Genomic DNA, 22485 nt, shown 5'->3' with positions numbered 1-22485 from the left:
TGAGTGCGATAGAAATGATTAGAAGGATGATGAGAGACAATCTTGGCATTTTGACTTCAGCTAAATAAAGTTTTAGGACTTACCATATATTTTGTCAATCTTCTCCTTAACAAGTAAGCTTCCATACTGCAGCTATTTTGTACCATGTTTCTACGAAAATAAGACCCAACCAGAAAATAAGCCCTAGCATGATTTTTAGTGTGCATCTAATGTAAGCCCTACCCCCAAAATAAGCCCCAGTTAAGAGCCTGTGTGGCCGCCTGCCCACTCCATCCCACCATCTGCTTGTGGCTGCAACTGGGCAGGAGGTCGCGTGGCACGCCATTGCTGCCACTGAGGTGAGGCAAGGAAGATGGCAGGGTGGAGCTGCCCCACATGCCCCACACCCGTGCACCTCAGGGCCCCAGCAGCCTGGCCACCCATGCCCCACCACCTGCCTCACCTTGCAGCAGTGGTACCACCGGCAGCAGCAGTCCCATCCAGCAGGAGCCCTGGCATCCACCCACACCCCACCCACCTGCCTCTCCTCACTCAAGGTGGTAGCACTAACACGCCGTGCGGCCTCCTGCCCCATTGCGGCTGCAAGCAACCAGATGATGGGATGGAGTGGGTGGGTGGCCATGTAGCACATTCGGCAGGGCCCAGCCCAGCAATAGCAGTGCTCACCCTCACCTGCACTGCGTGGGCTTCACAATCCCAGAGTACACTGGCCAAGGGGCCAGCGGGGTGCAGCTGCTGTCGGACGCCTTCGGCCCCCACACACTTGCCACCATACATGGAAAAATAGGACATCCCCCCAAAATAAGCTGTAACAGCTCTTTTGGACCAAAAATAAATATGAGACCTGATCTTATTTTCAGGGAAACATGGGTAATAATGTGACAACATCAGATTATTCAATCCCTCGAACTGCCTAACCTTATCTGTCTATTGTAAAACTTTATATAATGCTATAGATTGCTATATGCAAATATTATTTGGTCAATTTTAGATTTACAAATCTCAGCTCAGTGTAGATGAGAAATACAGTATATATTTATTGTTGCTTTTATCTTTATTAATCTACCAATGGATAATGCATGTTGCATTTTATCTATAAAGATTTGTAATTTCTAAATATAATTTAAACCTAAACCTGGGTCACATTAGTGGAATTCAATAATTTTCACATTATGATAATTTAAAATATCACAATGTGCTGCAGATTTTGTACATACTTTATTTTAAAAAAGCTCTTTGATCATCTTTTCCTTGTGCCTTCCTCCTAAATCTTCCCCAGAAGTCTGGGAAATGGGGAATTAGAAAAAAATGGAATTTGCAAAATCATTTCCTTCCTATTCTCCAAAGCTGCAGCACTGACAAAAGCCTTCCATGAACAGAAAAAGAGATCATAAATCCTGCAGTGGTCACAAGGTTTTGCTTTTTCCTTCTATTTGCTAAGGCTTACTTTTGTGTAAACTTTTTGAGTGCGTTTCTCGCTGAGCAGTTCTAGAGCACAGTGAACTGCTCCTCTGAGAGGAAATGTATCAAAGTGTCAGGCCTAGCCAAACCTGACAGTTTTAAAATTTATATGTGTGTCATGAAGAGCAGTAAAGATAAATAAGAGAAAAGGTGGCCATGTGTATGTGACTGGATGGTTCCCCTGTGCCCCTAGAACTTTCCATGTTTCTATTAAATTATTGTCTTGCATTTAATGTTTTGGGTTACAAGACCATCTTTTGACATGAGTTTCTGGAGATGTTCTCCCTGCTTAAAACTTACCAAACTTCCAGCTCCACCTATTTTTTCCTTATACTTAAGCATTACTTAAGAAACTGACAAGCTGAGAAGCACCGATCTCCAGCATAATCTTTATTTCAAAAAAATGCCTCTGAATTCTATGTAGGTCCCATTAAAGTTAAAATGGTGAGTAATCAAACACAATGTGTTGTTCAAAAATGCGTCCATCGTTCAAGAAAAAATGTGGAGGTAAACTAAACTAATAGAAACCATTAGAGAATGGAACAGTTACATGGATACAACTGTGGATGATTTAACCGAATCTCATACATGGATGGAGGAGGAAGTGAAGGCAACATCCTGGGGGAAATGCAGGAAAAGAAATGTTGGCAGAACATATTTCTGTAATGGTTAGGTGGGACGGGGAAAAGGTCCTATAAACTAGACTTTCTGTTGTCATATTCCTGAAACAAATTGAGAGTCAGTAGAAATAGTGAAGAGGGAAGACCAAACATTTACCTGATTGATGCTAGTTCCAGTCTTAAAGTGCTATTACATTTGAAATAAATTGTGTACAAGTCCTGGAACAAAAAAACAAAAGCTAGAATTCAACAAACCATGCAACAAAGTTACAAGCTATAAGTAACCACCAGTCATAGCATAATAAATGAATATATTAGTATCCAGAATATAAGTATACTTATTTAAAAAGAGACTTCGGACAGATTGGTTAAGATTGTTTAAATCTAATTTTCCTCATTGTGATTAAGGTTCCACCCAGATTCATGAAATAGATGGTGTGATGTATGACACAAAGGAATTATAGAGGCAAAGAAAAACATGCAGACAGCAAAGGAAGGGCAGTCTATGGTCAGAGGTATCAGAGAATCTAATGGTTTCATCAGAATGATGAAACAAACATTGCAGCATCACAACACAAACAGCAGATGTACAAAAGGGACAGAGCTTTAGTTGCATTGGTACAAAGCTCATTTCATTGCTACTCTTCCCCCAACATTTCTGTCTGTGGAAGCTGTGGAAGGGTGTATGGAATACTACTTAATTTATTTTACCTGAGGATGTAAATAAGTTTTCTTTCTCTTGGGATAGGTAATCTCTTCATATGTATTTCCTTTGGCCAATGTTTTTTTTTAATGTAAGCTTTCAATCTCCAGTAAAGAGCATCCATAACCGAAAAAGCTTCTGCTGAGTTGGTGCTCATAAAAATATACCTTCTTTTCTAGCTCATTCAAGAGAGGAATGCAGCATGGCAGCTGTGTTCTTAGCTACATTCATAATGTATTCCTGAGTTCATTGGAAAAGGAGGGAGTCTTGGTTGGTTGTAACAAGATGTTCTAATCCATAATTTAGGCATAGAGCAAATGAAAGAAGAGACTGGTATATGTGTCGACAGTTTTGTATATCCCATAGTTTTGTACTATAGAAAGATGCACCGGATAACCAGTCTGATAGGATATAATTCTACTTCTCTGGCTGGAGTACATTTAGCTAAATAGTAGTCTGTTTCTGTAACTTTATCCCATACTTCAAAAAATCCATTGGCTTTTGTTTTCTTGTAAGGCTCCCCTAATGTTGTTATACTGGTTCTATCTCTCTCCAGACCATTGCCGATACAAGTCCCATGAAACGCTCTGCCTCCATGTTGGGCCACTCACGTTCCAAAGGTACACGCATGGATGATTACTCTCTAGAAAGAGTAATTCCAGAGGATGGCCAGCGACATCACCGCCGACGGGAGCGGACCCACCGTACATCAGAACGTTCACTGAGTCGATACACTGATGTGGACACAGGTAAAAACAATTCAAGACAAATGGAAGTGTATCCTGGGGAATGGAAACCTGTGGCATTCCAGGAAGTTATTTCCCTTCTCCTCTCAGATGGACATAATTTCAAAGAAAACACTGGGTATCAGCCTCCCACAGTTTTTATTTTCTAAGAAAGCCTATGAGGCCCAGGCAGGGTTTATTGATAATTTTGGAAAGGAAAAAAATGCTTGAGAATAATTCTTTGTTTTGAATATACTAGTTTCCCATCTCTTGTATAACTAACTCCATCGAAGATGTCTGAATGTGGAGTGACAAAAACCATTCCACAAGAGTCTTCACAGGTAGTCCTCGACTTAAAGCCACAAATGAGACTGGAATCTCAGTCACTGAGTAAAACGGTAGTTAAATGTGATGCCCATGTGATTGATTCGCTTAATGACCGTAATCACGGTATTTCCAGTTCTGGTTGATAAGCAATCTCACTTGTCATGAAGCAAATGAAGTCTCAGGTAAGGAGTAGGGTGTGCCTTGGGGTTGCGGGAGATCCTGGGAAGTTCATTTTCAGGAGCTGAAAATCCTCCCTGCCTAAATCAAAAGAATTTACAGCCCTTAAGTAGAGACACTCACACACAGCCTATGTCAGACATCCCAGCCCACCCACTTGAGGCACTCTTACTATATTGTTTCTCCACTGTCTGCTTTCAACTCCCTCTCATATTGGGGCTGGCCAAAAGAGCAGTTCCCTCCATGCACAAGTAACTGCTTTGATGGGGTACAGGAAAGAAGTTGAAATCTTCAGCATTTCAGCTTTGTTTTTGTAACCTACTAAAGGAGCTTAGATATCTCTGTGCACAGAAGTGAACTCCTTTGACAATCACACAATAAATGACAATCACACAGATGCGGGGTACTTGGCAACTGAAGTAGTGAAGCAAGTTGCCAAGTACCAAATCACAATCAGTTGATTGCAGAAGTGGTAATGCAATATTTTGCAATGGCCATAAGTATTTTATGGGCCATAAAGCATCTTTTCTGAGACCATCATACTTTCAGAGTTCCAGACTGTTGTTAAACAAACAGCACCACCCGTATTCCTTTTTCTGGGATGGGAAGCTAGTCTTCCCCAAATGCTGGGTCACATAACATTGTGAAACCACTAAAATGGTTAAAATTGAGGGAAGGGAAGTTGAAGTTCAGCATTTTGTTAGAACCCAACCATTATTTGACAATGTGTGAATCAAGCCATCATGCTGAACTAAATATAGTCTCATTTGTTTGGACACTCCGTAAGATATAGGTTTTTTTTTTCATTTTTCTGTTTCCTATTCTTAGAGATATTAACTACCCAGAGTTCCTGGGAGTCACATAATGCAATAAAATAAATAAATATTATGTGAATAGAGTTAATGTTTCTTTAATCCCAATTTAGTATTAGTCTGTGCTATATGAAGTTAGCTAGTGGAAACTTGTACAGCCTACAAGTAACTTTCAAATATTTCATCAGCTAAGCATCTGACTTGAGGGTTCACTGAAAAGCAGTCCTAATTTGGCTGCATGGAGGTCCAAGTTCAGACAGTACGCCAATTTATTGAATTATTCTCCTTGATCTCTAAATGATCACTTGAGAAAGATAATCTAGGAAAGCAATTTACTCTTTAGAAAGTAATATATGCTTTGGAGTCTAAGTCTTGGACACCAAAGTATATAACGATTACCTGACTATCCAAGCCAAGTAAAATGTGCCTTCAATGTTTATAGTATTTTGTCATACTTTCCTCTTGTTTTTTTGCTGGCCTGTTACACAGAGCATTAACAGATTATCTTAGTATCTTCCATATCATTGATTTAGAACAAATGCAATGGATTTTAACTTGTTTTGTTTTTCTCACTGGCAGGTCTGGGTACAGACCTCAGTCTGACTACACAGTCAGCTGACCTACCTCTGAAAGAAAGGGATCAAGAGCGAGGCAGGCCCAAGGATCGGAAGCACCACCACCATCACCACCATCATCATCACCATCACACATCTTCTGACAAGGAGCGATATTCACAAGAGAGGCATGAATATAGCCGGCCTCGATCCAGAGATCGACGTTGGTCCCGTTCGCCCAGTGAAGGCCGAGAACATGTGCCTCATAGGCAGGTTGGTATGGCTTTCCATTCCACATTGTGCTTTTAAGGACTGAAACAAGTGCCTTAAGTATTGAGAAATGCCTATTTGCTTCAAGAGTGTCAAACTCCAGTTATCCATCTACTTGTGTAAACACGCTAATAATGATTAGTCAGCATTGTTTTACAATTTTGGTTCAGTATGAAAATTGTCTTGCAGGATTAAGTACGGTAGCTAGTTTTCAGCCAATTAGTTGTTTTTGAAAGACCACAGCCACTTTTTGCAATTATAACTATCCCTGCCAGTTTTCCTCTGCAACATCTGGTACTCAACAGTATATTTTAAGGATATGGAAATAGGACGGCTTTACCGTAAGATAAATTAATGCTATTTTCTCAATGGTAGAAGCAGAGACAGAAATAGACAACAAGGTATTGGTATATAAGATGTCTGTGAGATACACTGCCTGACTGCCTGCACTTCTGAGGTTCATCTGCAGATCCCGATTCCATTGCCAGTTTTAAAATAAAACTATCTGCCAGTTTACTGAATTTCTGTACATAAAATGAGAGCAAGACCATTATTTTGTCTTTCTTCTTAAACAGCACGGGATTTCTATTTAGCTATCATAGCTAACAATTCTTGATAGATATAATGAACTTGGTTCACCTTTGTGCTTCTTTGGCCTACAGATTTATATCCTTCAGTATTCATTTCTGTTTTCTCTTTTTGCTTTTCTTAAACTAAAAATACTCAATTAATTTATCCTCCTAGTTAATCTACCAGTAAACTAATAGTTTTAGATATCTGTATTCTTTGCCCATGTTATTTTTTTTAACAGCAGGATATCATAAGCTTGTTGTTTTAAAATTAATTCATAAAATGACATTTGGAGTATTGTAAGACAGAGCTTGTGACATCCCAACTGCCAAATGTATATCCAAACGGCCTGTGTCTCCAAGGGTAAACACTTATGCATTTGTTACATTTATGAGATGGCTTGAAGATTATTCAAACTGTAGGTTTACGTATTTACTGTTTGCTCAGAATTGGCTTTATTTTTGGAACAACAAAAAGCATGATTGGCCTGGACAGAACAGATAGAACCAGTGAGATTCCTAATCTTACCAAATAAACAAATGAACTATAATTGACTCCATTGACTAAGAAAATCAGTTCGGGCTACCTTTAAAATGGCAGTCTTTCTAGTATTTACATCAACAGTTGTAGAACAAATTATAACTATCCTCAGCCAGTATTGCAATTTTCAGATTTAGGGAGCCACACTGTGAGCAATTTTCATCGTTTTTTCAAACTCAACTTAATTCAATTCAATTTTGTAACAGTTCATAGGTTGGTACTCATGGTAATTTATATATCAGGTTCATATAGACTGTTTTCAACTTGTAGATCTCAAACATGTGGAAAAGAGTGTGAAATAAAGAACTACCACTTGTCTGCTAAACCCATACTCCCCCTGGCTGATTACAAGCAGCCAGATTGTGATTGACTTTGTGGCTGGAGACATAATTAGCATTTGAAGTGGGGTGACATAAGTATGCTGATGGCACTGAACTCTGTCACTCCTCCTATGAAACAGTCAGGGTAGAAATCTGGTAAATAAATAAATAAAGTGAAACAAAACCAGAAGATTATTTTATTTTCATATGACACTCTTACATATAGCACATGTAGGAGTTATTGGCTACTAGGACTTTGCTACCTTCTGCTAAGGTTATGGTTCATAGGCATCACAAGCCTTGAAACTCAGTCCACAGAAATTCAGGGTTCGTGGTATAATTTAAGCTAAGGATTGTCTCTCAGCCTTACTTGGTTGTTGTTTTAATTTAATATTGGAGAAGGAAATAGTATGTATGCTGCCTTGAACGTCTGAGGGAAAGACAGAATATGGCTGAGTAATAATAACAATATCAGCCATTTCTCTTTCTAGAATTTATAGAGCTGAATCATAAAAGATCCTATGCTGCTCCATACATTAATTTGACTGAAGTAAAGACTGGGTGGGGGATGTGTGTGAGAGATGAATATAAATAACTAGTTTCCCCTGCATTAGTCCTTCTTTGGTTTCCTTAGTTTGGATTTCTTAGTACTATGTAAGCAAGAGATCATATTAAAATGGGAAAAAAATCATGTTCCAGAAAAAAAACCCACCTTTCCAAAAGCTCAGTGAAAGTAAAGGAGTGGTTGTAGCTGATGAATCTGTTGAAAGCAGAAAAGGCATTCCTTGTTATATAAATCATTTATGGCTTTAGGAGCACTTGCGTATTATGTGTATTTGTCTTTAGAAAGAAGTATAAGCTTGTTTAGAATTTACAACATTTCTAATTCCTAGATAAGGGAATATTATATTCACAGTGGTTTCATCTTGTTGTCATTCACCTTGTTGGCTCTTATCTAACAGCCACTGTATCCAGTGCTATTTGAAGATCTACCCAATCTTTCTTGACTAAGACTATATTGAGCTATAGAAGTTGATTACATTAGTATATTGAAGAAACCTTACTCAAAAACTCCAAATGACACTCAGCTATAGATGCTGAAGAGAGCTGAATGTTTTCACAAACTTGGACGTATTCAATTCTCCAACTAAATTGAATCACAGAGGAGATTGAGAGGCTTTATTGTTGGATGAAACATTTAAAGTATCTTATCTGCAACTTTTGTCTTCGAAAGATGAAACTGATTTCATGATGCAGGATAAGGCAGTTCACTTAAAACCTTATTAGGACTTAGTGGTGATAGGATATGGGGAAAGAACCATGCACAATTCAAGAGCAGCTGCAGGTTCCTGGCCAAACAGATTTGGTGCCTATGCCGGAAACTGAGGTCCTAAACACCCTGTCAACAGTGCAAGAGAACTGGCAATTTTGTCCCTTAAGCAATTTTTAAACATGCTACAGTGGATATCTGTGACTACTAGCATATTGTTTTAGTGGTAAATTTTAGGAAGCTTTTTTCTTGCTACACTCCATGCACCCTAATCCTCCATGATTTGTGGTGTTTCAGGGAATCCTGCTTCCCTCTGCTCTGGCTCATGCTGTCAAAAATTAGTGGATTCATTCCATTTTTTGACACATGAAGAGTATCTGGAATGCAAAACTGAACCACAGAAGTTTCTTGTGATACTCACCTCTCCAATTCTAAGTTAACACCTTAATCATACCACCACTTGTACTACATAGAAGCTGTGACCATACGCTAGCGCCAAGCTGCCTTTTGCCAAGTCTCAAAGGCCTATCTGAGTTTAAATTATTTGTCTCAAGTTTTTTTATTGCTGTTGAGTCAAGCAATATTCACTTTTTTCTATATGGTAGAATTTGTGATTTGAACTGTTAATGTGTTAAATTTTTAATTAGATGAACTTTGATTATTGACAAAGCCCTTCTCTGCTACTTCATCCTGGAAGAGAGATATTCCTGAGAGGGATAACTAAAGAAAGCCAGAAGTTTATGGCAAGAGGATATAATTCCAACAGGATCACCCAAGGTGTGAAGATCATCCTGACTGCCAGCTGAAGCAAGTGGGCATCTATGTTGGGCAGCAGCAATATAAAATATGATGAAGGCAGAAAAATTACTAAAATTTCTAAGACGAAATTGCACTAAATCACTAAACAGCAAATGTATCAATCATTTCATACTGCATAGGACAATGATAAATCATTCCTGTATTTTACCAAGAAGATCACATAGACAGAAAGAATAAAATGATTGACAATATATGCCACGTTATTAGCCCCTTAGGTCAGATGGCACTCAGCAGGAGTGAGGAAGAGCTGAAGATCTTTCACAGTGCTAACAGTGCTTGTGACATGGCTAAATTAAAGCCTTCAGAATGTTTCGTTGTTGACGTTGCCAGAAAAGAAAAGAATATCTGAAGCTGCAAAGAAAGAATTAAAATGAGAACAGGAAACATAAGGAACATGAATATGAGAAAGTTCAACAAAATGAAAGGTGAAATGAATCAACATTTGACATCATAGCCATCAGAATATTGAGATGGGATGGAATAGAATTGTAAAGTTTTACTTAAATATCTCACTATTTATAATTTCAGGATATTTAAGACAAAAAAGAAATGGCATCACTTTCATAGTTAGGAAGAGTATAGCAAGAACAATCCTTAGCCATACCAAGTATTGATCAAATAATATCAATTAGTTTTTTGGTCAACCTTTTAATATGCAGTTATTCAAGTGGACACTCCAATCCACTGATGCAAAAGAAGAGAAAGTGATGAGTTTTATATGGCTGGCTATATAAATCTACTAAATAAATAAGTTCCAAGCTAAGCTAAAGTGGTAGAAGCCAACCACTTTCTACACTGTAATATTGTGCATATATCCAGTCTGTTAAAATGCTCTCAATCATGCCTCTGTAAAAAGTGGCCAGGACAGAAGGAGAAAGATATGCTCTCCTTTCCCGATGCAGGAAATGCTGATGCTGGTTTGCACGCTTAACTGAAGATGATATGTGGAGAGACCAATTCAGATTGTTAATTATCGACACTCCCAGATACTTAATACTGTTGCCAACCTCTACAGCTGCATCTTTGATACTGAGTGGAGTATGAAATGCCGGCTCTTTCTAAAATCTACAATGATCTCCTTTGTTTTATCAACATTTAGAACCAGGTTACTTTTATTGCACCAGTCCACCAGAGCCTTCACCTCTTCCCTATAAGCATCTCTATTGTCATCCCAGATAAGACCCACCACTGCCTTGTTGTCTGCACACAATGTGATTAAGAGCAGATTTGGCACAGCAGTCGTGTGTCATCAAGGTAAACAGTAGCAGACTCAGGACACAGCCCTGTGGGGAACCCCTACTCAAGTAGATGGAGTTGGAAACTTTCCAACTTGCACAAACTGGGACCTATTAATAAGGAAATCAAGTATCCAATTACATATAGGAGTATTAAAACCTAAATAGGCCCAGTTTGTTCATCAGATGCTGAGGAACAATTGTGTTGTATACCAAACTAAAATCAACAAACAGCATGCACACATACTGTAAGTATTCTTCCCCTCTAGGTGCGCCAAGCTAAGATGAAGCACACAGGAAAGTGCATCATCTACAGAGCGATTCTTCCAATGAGTCAAATGTAGGGGGAAGGCATGAAACCATATAGTCCTTTACCAATCTCTCAAAACACTTCATCATAATGGAAGTGAGTGCAACTGGATGATAATCATTAAGGCATGTGATTATAGATTTTGGGGGCACTGGTACAATGATTGCAGTCTTAAAACATGATGGAGCCACAGCCTGATGCAAGGAGAGATTGAAGGTGCCTGTGAAAACAGTGACCAGCTGGTCAGCACACTCCTTAAGTACTCGCCCAGAGATATTCTCAGGACCCACAGCTTTCTGAGTGTTGACTTTCCACAGGACCTTCCAAACAGCAGCTGTATCAAACCTGAGCACCTGCTCATCAAGAAGGGGAACAGCCTTCTTGCTGGAACATATTTAGCTTGTTTAGAGAGCCCATGTCGCCCTTACAAGTCAGGGAAGCTGCCTTATAATCAGTAATTACCTAAATACCTTGCCACATACCTCTCGGGTCCATAGGATCGTGAAAGAAATTCTGCACTTTCTGACTGTAGGCCCGCTTTGCTGATTTTATAGCACATCTCAAATCAGCTCTTGCTATTCTAAGTGCTGCCACATCACCTGATTTGAAAGCAGTGTTTCTCACCTTCAACATTGCACGGACATCCTGTGACATCCAAGATTTCTCATTTACTCGTATGATATCTGAAAACAGACTGCAAAAGTTCAAAAAAACAGGAAAAGGCAAACTGGATGTCAGAGTAATCTGGAAATTACTATGAACAGAGCAGAAGCCAAAGACAATAAAGACAATATTCTCAGGAAGAAACTTTAAAAAATTCAGAAAGCTGTTAAAAGAGACAAGAAGCAGTATTACAACAGTATTACAAAGATGCCAGAGATAGAAGCAGACATGGAAAAAGGAAGGTCTTCCAAGAAATCTCTGAAACTCAGAAGAAATTCCAAACTCAAACTCAAATATGCCAAACAATGTTGAGGGATAAATAGAAACTGATTCAAAGAAAATAAAACAAAGATGGAAGGAATATACTGAAATACTGCACAGCTGAGGTGTTAATATTCAAGATATCTTAGAAAATATTCCTTATTTACAAAAACCTCTAGTATTAGACAGTGAAACTTTATCAAGGCAGCTGGCCACAAGAATTGATGAAATGTCTACAGAAATGTGATAAGCAAGAGAAGAAGCATCAGTAAATATTATAATCAAGTATGCCAACAAATCTAGAAGACGGCTTTGTGGGCAACTGATTGGAAGAGATCAGTTTGCACACTAATAAAAAAATGAGACTTAGCAATGTGCAAATTATAACACTATATGCTTAATTTCACAAGCTAGCAAACTAATACCTAGGATCATCTAGTGCAGATTACAGCCCTGCATGGAAAGGATGATGCCAGGATTCAATCTAGCTTTATAAAAGGCCAAGAAACATGAGGCATTATTGCCGATGTTTGCTGGATAATTGAGAAAGACAAAAAAGAAGCTTCACTGATTATAAAAGGACTTTAGATTGTGTCAGTTAAGTCAAGATGTAGATCATGCTCAGAGAAATGGAAATCCCAAAGCATCGCATTATCCCCATGTGAAACCTATACATAGGTTAGGAGGCCACAGCAAGGACAGAACATAACAGAACAAGTTGACTCTTAGTCAGCAAATGAGAAAGAGAAGGCTGTATACTCTCCCTCACTTATAGAATTCTTTATTGGCCAAGTGTGAATTTGCCTCCAGTGCATAAGCTCCCAGTATACATACATCAACAAATGATCATCATAATCATTATCATAAAATACAATCATTATAAATCATAGACTCAGCACTCAGTGATAGTCATAGGATACTAGAGCAATCAACATAAATCATAATAAAGGTAAAGGTTCCCCCGCACATGCATGCTAGTCGTTTCCAACTCTAGGGGCCGGTGCTCATCTCCATTTCAAAGCCGAAGAGCCAGCACTTGTCCGAGGACGTCTCCGTGGTCATGTGGCCGGCATGACTAGACGCCAAAGGCGCATGGAATGCTGTTACCTTCCCACTGTAGTGGTCCCTATTTTTCTACTTGCATTTTTACGTGCTTTCGAACTGCTAGGTTGGCAGAAGCTGGGACGAGTAACAGGTGCTCACTCTGCTACGCGGCACTCAAGATTTGACCCACCAAACTGCCGATCTTCTGATCAACAAGCTCAGCGTCCTAACCATCCTAACCTGCCATCGCGTCCCTTTAAAAATCATAATAGGATACTAAATAAAAATAATCAACATAAATCATGAGATACAACATAAAGTTATAGTCTTAAGAATCTAAGGAAATAGTAATAAGACAGATGAGAAGGATAATAAATAATACAGCCTAACTAGGTGGTTTACATCCCAGGGCATAGACACTGTTGTGGGAAACAGTTGTTTAACATAGCGATAGCATGGGGGGGAAACTGTCTTTGTGTCTGGTTGTTTTGGTGTGCAATGCCCTATAGCAGGGGTAGGCAACCTTGGCTCTTTTATGACTCGTGGACTTCAACTCCCAGAATTCCTGGCTGGCTCAGGAATTCTGGGAGTTGAAGTCCACGAGTCATAAAAGAGCCAAGGTTGCCTACCCCTGCCCTATAGTGTCGTCTTGAGGGAAGAAGTTGAAACAGTTTATGTCCAGGATGCGAGGGGTCTGTAGATATTTTCACACCCCTCTTTCTGGCTCATGCATTATATAGGTCCTCAATGAAGGCAGAGTGATTGCAATTATTTTTTTCTGCATTCCTAACTTATATCTGGAATATATACAGAGGGAAACTTAACTGGAAGGTGAGTGTGCTTTTAAATGGAAAGAAGGAACATCAATAATCTCTGCTGTGTTGGTGACACTATACTGTAGCTGAAAATACAAATTATCTGCAAGCTCTATTAATAAAAGTCAAGGAGCACAATAAAAAAGTGGGACTAAAATGAAATCTCAAATAGACCATATTATGGATAATAGACCCAGCAACCAGTCTTGGAATTAAGAAAGAAGATACTGAAGTGGTGGGTAACTTCTATATTTTAAGTCAATTATCAACAGGAATATGCTGCATATTAGCACTTGGCAGAGCAACAACTTGGAAAAGCTATGCAGATATAGGGATGTCCCTATATCAAGATTATAATCAAAGGCAGTAAGTGATGCTCCATGGAAGTGAGAATTGGATTTTAAAAAAGCAGGATAGAAAGAATATTGATTCTTTTAAACTGTGGTATTGGAGGAAAGTTCTGAGGATATCATGCACACCCAAGCAAATAAATAAAACTACCATTGTGCAAATCTTCCTAAAGTTCTCACTTGAGGTACAAATGAGCAGGTTCAAATTATCACAGTATGCACACATTATATGAAGCCCTAGCTCTCTGGAAAAGTCTATAATGCTGATAAAAGGTAGAAGGAAAGACCAACAAGCAAGGTGGATGGACTGAACTGCAGTGGCAACCAATTCACCACTGGAAAAGCTAAAGGACAAGTCTGTGAACAGATCCACCTAGAAAAATTCTATTTTATATGATTGCTAAGAGTCAACACAAACCTGATGGCACATGAGCAATCATCAGTGCTCACATACATTATACACACATAACTGAGGCTAGATTAAAAAAATACTGTCACGTGAGGTAACTGTAGTGATTTCCATGTTTTTATACCCTTGAAGATCCTCTTTTGAAATTCTGTAGATGTATATCCCACAAAAGTCTAAAATATGGCAGTAAATGTAGGCCAGTGTGATTAATAGTTAAATGGTTGGAGTGGGGTGGTCCAGATTCTAGACCACATTCAGCCATGAAGCTCACTGGATAATTAAGGAGCAGTCATTTTCTTCAGCCCAACCAACCTCACCAGGTGTTGGCTGTAGAAGGAAAATAACTCTTCTCTGAGCTTTGTTATGTGCATATACTAGAAACAGAAATAGAATACTAATAGAAATACTAGCTATTAAACTCCTGTCATCTGACAAATATTTTTATAATTTATATATTTGATGAGTGGCATTTGGGCAACTCATGGCATCACTATGAGAATTCTATGAAAGATCAGGATCAGCAGCACTGTTTTTATCTGACAAATAATGATGCCTACATGTGAATCTATTTTTATTTATTTTTATTTATTTTAATCCCATTTATATCCCACCCTTCTCCGAAGACTCAGGGCGGCTTACAATCTAAGCACAAATCAAATGTGCTTAGCAATAGCCTTCATTCTATGTATATGCCTGCTTATTAGGGCTTTCGCCCCCCCCCCCAAGTGGCATTATACATGACGTTTATGCACAAAAATAGATACATGTGATATCAGGAGTTTTTACTTTAGGCCTAACGTCTGAAGAAACATACTTTTCTAGAGATAACACAATTCATCCTAAACTCAAGCCCATACTTTTTGCACAATCTAGCCAAGTGCAAGAGGCCTTTTGGCTTTTGACATCCGACAAAGGCTCCCTGGATCAAGTCATTGTGTACCCCAAAGGTAGCATATCCTTTTTAGAAGGCAGCTAGCATTATAAGTATTTATTTATGTAGTATAAAATACTAAATACTAAATAATATTGAGGATAAAGCTTATTTGGCATGATGGCCCAAGCTGTACAAGATGGTTTAACACAGCTTGGCTTTTCAGTGTCTTCCAATGTCTTGTTACAGGATACTAAAGATTCTTGCAGAAATTGATCTGATCATACCATCAACCCTATGGATAAAGTGAAAAGCATAATTTTACACATTGTAGCAGGACATTTACCATGCCAACCAATTATTGTGATCAAGCACCCCAGGTGCTGTGAGTGCTTGTTGTCAGGCCTACTTATTTAGTTCAAAGATTTGGAATTCTTTGGTGAAAGATTGCTTCACATGAAAGATGTCAAGAGTGTCAGCCAGTTGTGCTTTATTCTGTTTATAATTGCAAAACATATCTTGCTTACAATGCATATTTAATTTTGGGGATCATTTCTATTAACAGCATTCATATAGCAGGAGTATATAAGTAAATGTCTTGAATGACCTTTGTGAAATCAACAATTATTGAAGAATAAAGGATGGGGAATTAGAATGTCTGCAGGTGTAACTTATAAATCATCAAAACATACACAAGCCCTTCCTTTGAAAACCGTGTCAAATAATTGCTACACATGTATTAATAATGTTGAGATCCATAAGTCTAATAGTCTCAGCCTTGAACATTTCTGGGAATTGATGTTTCTTGCATCTTTCTTATTTTCAGGGATGCTGTAAGGAGCTGGGTAGAAATTTATCTTATTTGTAGGAAACTCTAGACATCAAAATGCAATTAACTGGAAATTGCTGCTGAGGATAGACCATTAGTTGGCTCTGACCCTGGGCTTTATTATGTCAAAGACCTTCTGAGAATATGGGCTTACCCTGGGCTTTATTATTGCTCAAGACCTTCTGAGAATATGGGCTTACCCAAAGGCCTCACCACAAATAGGCTATTAACTTACTTCACACACATTCTTGATGAGATTCATAAAAAGTGAAAGTCAAAGTGAGGGCTCTTGATGGTGGTCCCTAAATGCATCTCACAAGTGTTTGACTGCTAGCCATAGTCCAGATTCCCCACAGACTACTCCATTTATTTAGCAAAGACAAGCTATATAACAGAACTGTTTTTCCTTCATGGACTTCATTGCCTTTTAGGAGATCTGAGGTAGGGCTTTATGTTGGATTGAAGTAGTGTGTATGCAGTGAAAATAATGCATGATCTTATCCTTAACAATTGTAAGCAACAGGAACAGAAGATTGATGATCAAAGGTATCTCAGGTACAGGACATCAACACTCTAGTGTCTCCTTCAAGAGTTTGGCTATTACTAATGATTCCAGATTTCCCTCATCTTTCCTATTAAATCCTCTCTCCCACTTCCTGTCATTTCCTAAATCCTGTCCCTATTTATCCTAATTTATCGCTTCCTTTTTCAACTTCAAATCTTTTCTCTCTTAAGTTTTTTTCCTGCTATCCAGTTTTTGATAACATGCTTTGCAAATACATCCTACCTCACCTCTCTCCTACAAATATTTTCTTTTGTATTTAATCGATTGCTTCCCCAGTGCCTTCTTTCTTTCATTCTTTTGGAAGAACAGAGTTAAATTTAAAAGCTTCTTTACTACTTTTAAATCCTTGGAACTTACCAAAATTCCATTTCTCTTTTTTTTTGATTTTGGTTTCCTTTGGATTTTTTTTTTTAAATTATAAATAATTATTATTGTCCTTTGTGTTTCCCTTGCCTTCCTACCCTCTAATCCACCCCGATGTGGCTGTTGCTTTTAAATTACTTTCCCATTCATTTATTTTTATTCCTTGCCTTCCTTCCCCCTCCCCCTCCGTCCTTCGTCTCTGTCTCAACCCAAACCTCGACCCCGACCCATTTCCAACCCGGCCCCCTTTTTTTCCCCCCTTCCGTCTCTTCTTGGTTGATTTTCCTTGTATCTTTTTTCTTTTTGATTTCCTTTGTTTCAATTTTCGTGTAGGGCAGTAGTTCCGTAAGTGGGAGTCCGGTCCTGTCAACGTCTGGCACCAGCACCCCGAGGCGAGGACGCCGCCAGCTCCCACAGACCCCTTCTACACCCCGGCCACATATCTCCTACTCCCCCGTGGTCCGTAAGGCCGTCAACACCGGGGGCCAGCAGCAACCGCCGTCGGCGCACCCCGGCCGAGTATCCAGCCCGGCCCCTCGGCGCTACTACCCGTCGCTGCCCGCCGAGCACCACGTCGCCGAGCGGCGCAGCAGGTCTCCGGCTATGGAGCGACACACTGTCCCGCCGCGAAACGATTCGCCTCGCGGCTACCGCCACGCCGGTAGCCGCTGGTCGGCGCCACAAGTCTCCGAGCCCCCGCCGGGGCTTCGCCACGGCGGCGGTTACCACCGGAGTCGGGACTACGGCAGCCCCGCCGGCGAGGAAGCCTTCCCCTACGAGGCCGGGCAGCAGCAGCAGCAGCAGCAGCAGCAACCGCCGCCGGGCAGCAGCTCAGGACGCTCGCCCAGAACTTCCCGGGTGGGCGGCGGCGGCGGCTCGTCCTCTCTCTCCCCCTACAGACACGGGCGACGGCTCCCCAACGGATACTATCATTCACACGGACCAGCCAAGTCGCGCGGGACGGGGTCCCGCAAAGGACTGCACGAACCTTACAGCGAAACTGACGAGGACGACTGCTGCTAGCTAGCTAGCCAGCCTAAACGAGGGGGGGGGCTTCGCCTGACACGTTGCGCGCACGCGCCCACACACGCACTCCACCACACACATACCCCCCCCCGAAGGGAGGAGATTTTCCCCAGGTTGGAGTGGGGGGGGAGGGCGGGGAAGGGGGGAGGGGAAAGGGCGGGAAAAGGCGAGAGGAAGACGGAAAAGCAAAAACGAACTGCCGGCCGATTGCGGAAGGTATCCCGGAGGAGAAACCCTGCAGTTGTTGTTGTCGTCGGAGGGGTTGGGGTGGGGGGTGGGGAAGAAATAAAAAAAAAACTTTTTATCTTTTGTTGGGGGGAAATCTGGGGTCGGGAGGGAGGAAGGGTCTGGGGGTTGGGGGGGGGAAGGCTAGGGAAGCGAGGGGTCTGGGAGCTCAGAGCATGCTTATCTTTTACAGATCAAGTTGTGTGTGGTGAGTGATTGGAGGGTGGGGAGGGGGGAGAGGAGGGGCGTCACTCAGAATTTACAAAAAAGAAAACGCGCTCAGGTGTGTGTGTGGGGGGGAAAATTGGGGCCGGCCCACCCAGAGCCCCCGGGCTTCACCTAACTCTGCCTCTGCGAAGCCGCTTTCCCTTGGGGCGGATGGGAGAGGCGGGAGAGGAGTCTTGTCAAACCTTAGCAAAGACATTCTAGAAATGTTTCAAGAAACAAAAAACCTTTTAAAAAGATGCAAAAGTAAACAAAAAAGACAACCCTGGGCTTCTATTGATGAGTTTTATCATCTCGATTTACCTGATTAACTTAACGTTTAAAAAAAAAAAGTTTGTGACCTGACATTTTAAGAGGGTGTTACGCACACAAATACACATCCCCAACACACATATATATATCGCACACACACACACACACACACAGAGGAGTGCTTGCTGGTTATACCAAACCCTAATATTACTGCCTGCAGAGATAATAAAAAAAAAGAAATAATACAACAAAAAAACAAAAAAGGACAAAAATAATTGATAAAAAATTAAGCATTTTCTTCTGGTATTTTGGTCCTGCTTGACAAAGAAATGACATCAAACTAATAATTCCTCAGCTTCTTTATTTCTTTTTTCCTACTTGTTTGGAAAAAAAAAGTTGAAAAAAACCTGTGGGATTGGGACTGTGAAATATTGCATGAAACAAAGTAAAAAGACAAATGAAAAAAATCTCTAAAATCCTTTAAAAAAACAAAAATATTAAAAATGAATTTTTGATTGAAATGTGCTTTATTGTTAATTTCCCCATACTTGATTCTCATTCCTCCTCTTACCCCTTCCTCTTATGATGACCTAATGCTGTATGAAAGGATATGTATTGGAATGCATGACTGATAATCATTGTTCTTTTGCTGCTTTCTAAGATGAAAAGTATGAACAAGTTGTTAAGCAGACGTTGGTCAGTGAGAGTCCTTGGATTACTCTTTTTAAAACATCTATATAACAATTTGCCTATATATTATTAGCATTTACCCACAAGAAGATTGGGTATCAACTAATTTATCCTGCCAAAGCCTGGCAGACGTCTAAATACAGTGAAACCTCATTTTAGCTGAGGGGTGCCCTCATTTATGAATGCCCATTAAATAAGAAATTATGTAATTTGTGTCATTTTACATCATTTGCATGACTTTTTATTGCAATGTTCTTTAAAAGCACATAAAAATAATGGACAAAATATTTTTTTAACAAATGGAAATATAAATGGACTGGTCCAACAGATAATCAAGCTATATAACAAATATAATGCCACTTGCACGATGATATTAAGCAAATTACATAAATCACTAAGGAAATTTGGTCTGCTGCATGTGAAGTCTGCTGCATGGACCTTACCTTGGTCCAGTAAATTGAGATTTCACTGTATTTTTTATTCCCTCCTTGAAGCCTTTTAGAATCAGTATCACCATCCAGATTATTGTTTGAGTGGTCAGAGAATGACTAGGTATATAGCAAGGACACATGAATGAAATTCACTAGTGAACATATAATCAAAAAGTACTCATATGGCCACCAATTGCTGTGTCGACCCAATTTTTTACATTAGAATCGATTCAACACTAGTCTACAAAAAATCAAAATCAATACAATCCCATTTATCCTATGTCAACAGAGTTTCATTTTACATAGTATGTGGTAGCCAATGGATATTTGCTATAGGGTGAATATGCATACACATGTATATATGCAAATCAAGGCCTATAATGATTTTGTGGTATGTTCATTTGTAGGATTGCACAATGATCTTAAAGGAAGGGAAAATGATTAATGTGCTTGTGTGGGTACCCAGGGGAAAATATTTCTTTAAAATGTTCCCAAAAGATGTCACATAAGTGCTCATGTGCATTCCTACTCATTTTCCCCATTGAATCCACATCCCCACATCCCTACTTCAAATCAATACTGTTCACATATAAGCATTGCATTTATTTACGCATATACTGCAGTTCCTGATTGGAATATTGATAAAACATGAGGGCATTCTCACAGTATGGCACAGTGTATTAATAATCTTAAAGACTTTTACAAGAATAGTACCTCGATGACAAGAAGTATTAATGGCATTGAAACAACAGTTGATGTAAACTAGGGAAATTCAAGTGGAATCTACAAAATTACCAATACAACGTGCATTGGAATTAAGAGATGTTATCACTGGGGTCAGAATTACAACTAAAGATCAAGTCCCAACAAGACTAAAAGACAATCTGGCCTTCAGCATGTCAGTATTTTAAATCAAAGAATAACCTTTTATGCAATATTTTTTTAATCTAACAGGAAGGATGTATCTCAGGATATTTTCAACTACACTGAGTTGAAAATAAAAGCAGAGTGTGTGCATCTTTATATTTATCACTGTCAAATCAGTAAAGTGAATGGTTATATGTGGGTACATGGAAGAAAAATAGAACCAATAACTTGGTACGACGGCTGTAGAGTTCTGAACTGTCTTTTAAGTCTTTAAGCTCACATACAATTAAGATGCTGTTGTGGCAACCACATCATAATTCTTTAGCACATTCCTACCTTGTAAATCACTGTAACACCCCCCTACTCTGAAATATCTGTCTAAACATGAGTTGCAATCTGTACACATGTTGAAACATAAGAGCAAATCCATTTCCAAAGTTATCACTCCATTTGTCAGTATTCTGAAATTGCTCATCAATTGCAACTAATATCTTCATTAACAGCTGCCTATCAAAACGGATCTCAGAACTGAAAGCCAACTTGGATGTAAAGAAGGCTGTATAATATCATAACTCAGAATCAAAAGGGTCAGTGCTAGCAGCACAAATGAGTAAGCAAACTTGGCTAGAAAGTACATATCTGTTGTCTCCAGAAGGCACAGGCATGAGTAACATCAAACTCTTCTATAAAAAAACCAACTTTCAGATGGATACCTTTTAAATGCTATACAATTATTTTTAAAATAAATCATATATTGAAAATATGAAAAATGTCTTTGAATTAGTGCAGATGAAAATCACTATAATCTTATGTCCACTTAAGCTCAACGACCTTAGCAGACCTTCTTGATCATGTATTTGAGTACTGTAAGATTCTACTTGGAACTGTGCATTGTTATAGATCATTTTTCCTAGACAGATAATGCCCAGGTCACTTAAGTTTTTAAGTTATGGATTACTGTTTGTATCCTATCAATTTATTAAGGTGTTAATAAGGTACTGTTAATAAGGAAGAGGTTCCCTCAGATTATTTCCTTTGAGTCATCTTAGATTAAATGAGAATAGATAAAAAGAAATCATATTTTTCTGTCAGATGGACGAGTTTGGGGACAGAAGTATTGCATTAAATTTTAGATCCATGCATTTGGGTAAATTTGGTAATATTAAGAAACCTGTAGTTTTCTGTAGGTTTTCATTTTGATAACATTAAAGTTTAGAAAGATAATTGTTTGCTTTCCAACTATGATTTTATCTTGATTTTCATGCAATAAGTATACAACTACAGCTTATTTCCATGGGTTTTATATAGTGAAAAATGAGGAACAAAAACTGGCTGGTTGTAAATACCAGTTGTAAAGTGTATTTAGTGTCACTTGTAGCTTGCATTTGGAAACATGACCAAATGTAATTAGATATTAAGTGGATTACCGTAGATATATAAAAACATGTCCTGTTCTTTAAATCATCTAGGTTATTGACCTAAATTACTCTGAATTAATTACACAAATTAGCTACTATAATATGAGAATAATGGAAGTATAGCAATCAATATGGAACATGTCAGAAATAATAGTTTCAATTATAGCACAACGTGCTAAGGTAGAAACCTCTTACACTTAGAAAGAGGGAATGTTCCAAACAGAGACCTGTGAAAAGGGTTCTCCAAGAGCAGAAATTATAAAATTATCCCCCATGTTGTTCAGTTCACGAGACCTGATTTCTAATATTTCCAAGATTGAATTTATCACTAGAAGTGATTTTTATTAAACCCTCTTACTGTCAATCAGAAAAAAAATAGGCAATGCTAAAAAAACTCTCCTATCCAGATAGTGACCAGGATTACTCTGCTGATGCAGATGATCAGGCTGAGCCCGAGGGAGGGGTCAA

At 39.2% G+C, this 22485-nt stretch overlaps 1 protein-coding gene across 1 annotated transcript in view; it reads left to right on the top strand.

The window, feature by feature from the left end:
- CACNA1A (calcium voltage-gated channel subunit alpha1 A) overlaps window positions 1-17906 on the top strand; it is a gene marked incomplete at its 3' end in the record, with an annotated part of 290392 nt that extends 272486 nt beyond the window's left edge. Inside the window, exons 45-47 of the mRNA XM_083351756.1 lie at window positions 3341-3533; window positions 5405-5652; window positions 17217-17906. Coding sequence (XP_083207882.1) covers window positions 3341-3533; window positions 5405-5652; window positions 17217-17906 — 1131 coding nt within the window. The remainder of the gene's footprint in view (window positions 1-3340; window positions 3534-5404; window positions 5653-17216) is intronic.
- Between the last annotated feature and the right edge of the window lie 4579 nt (window positions 17907-22485).

This window comes from Vipera ursinii (genome assembly GCF_947247035.1).
Source record: "Vipera ursinii genome assembly, chromosome: 2".
NCBI classification, from domain to species: Eukaryota; Metazoa; Chordata; class Lepidosauria; order Squamata; family Viperidae; genus Vipera; species Vipera ursinii.
This window is presented reverse-complemented; position numbering and strand designations above follow the sequence as displayed.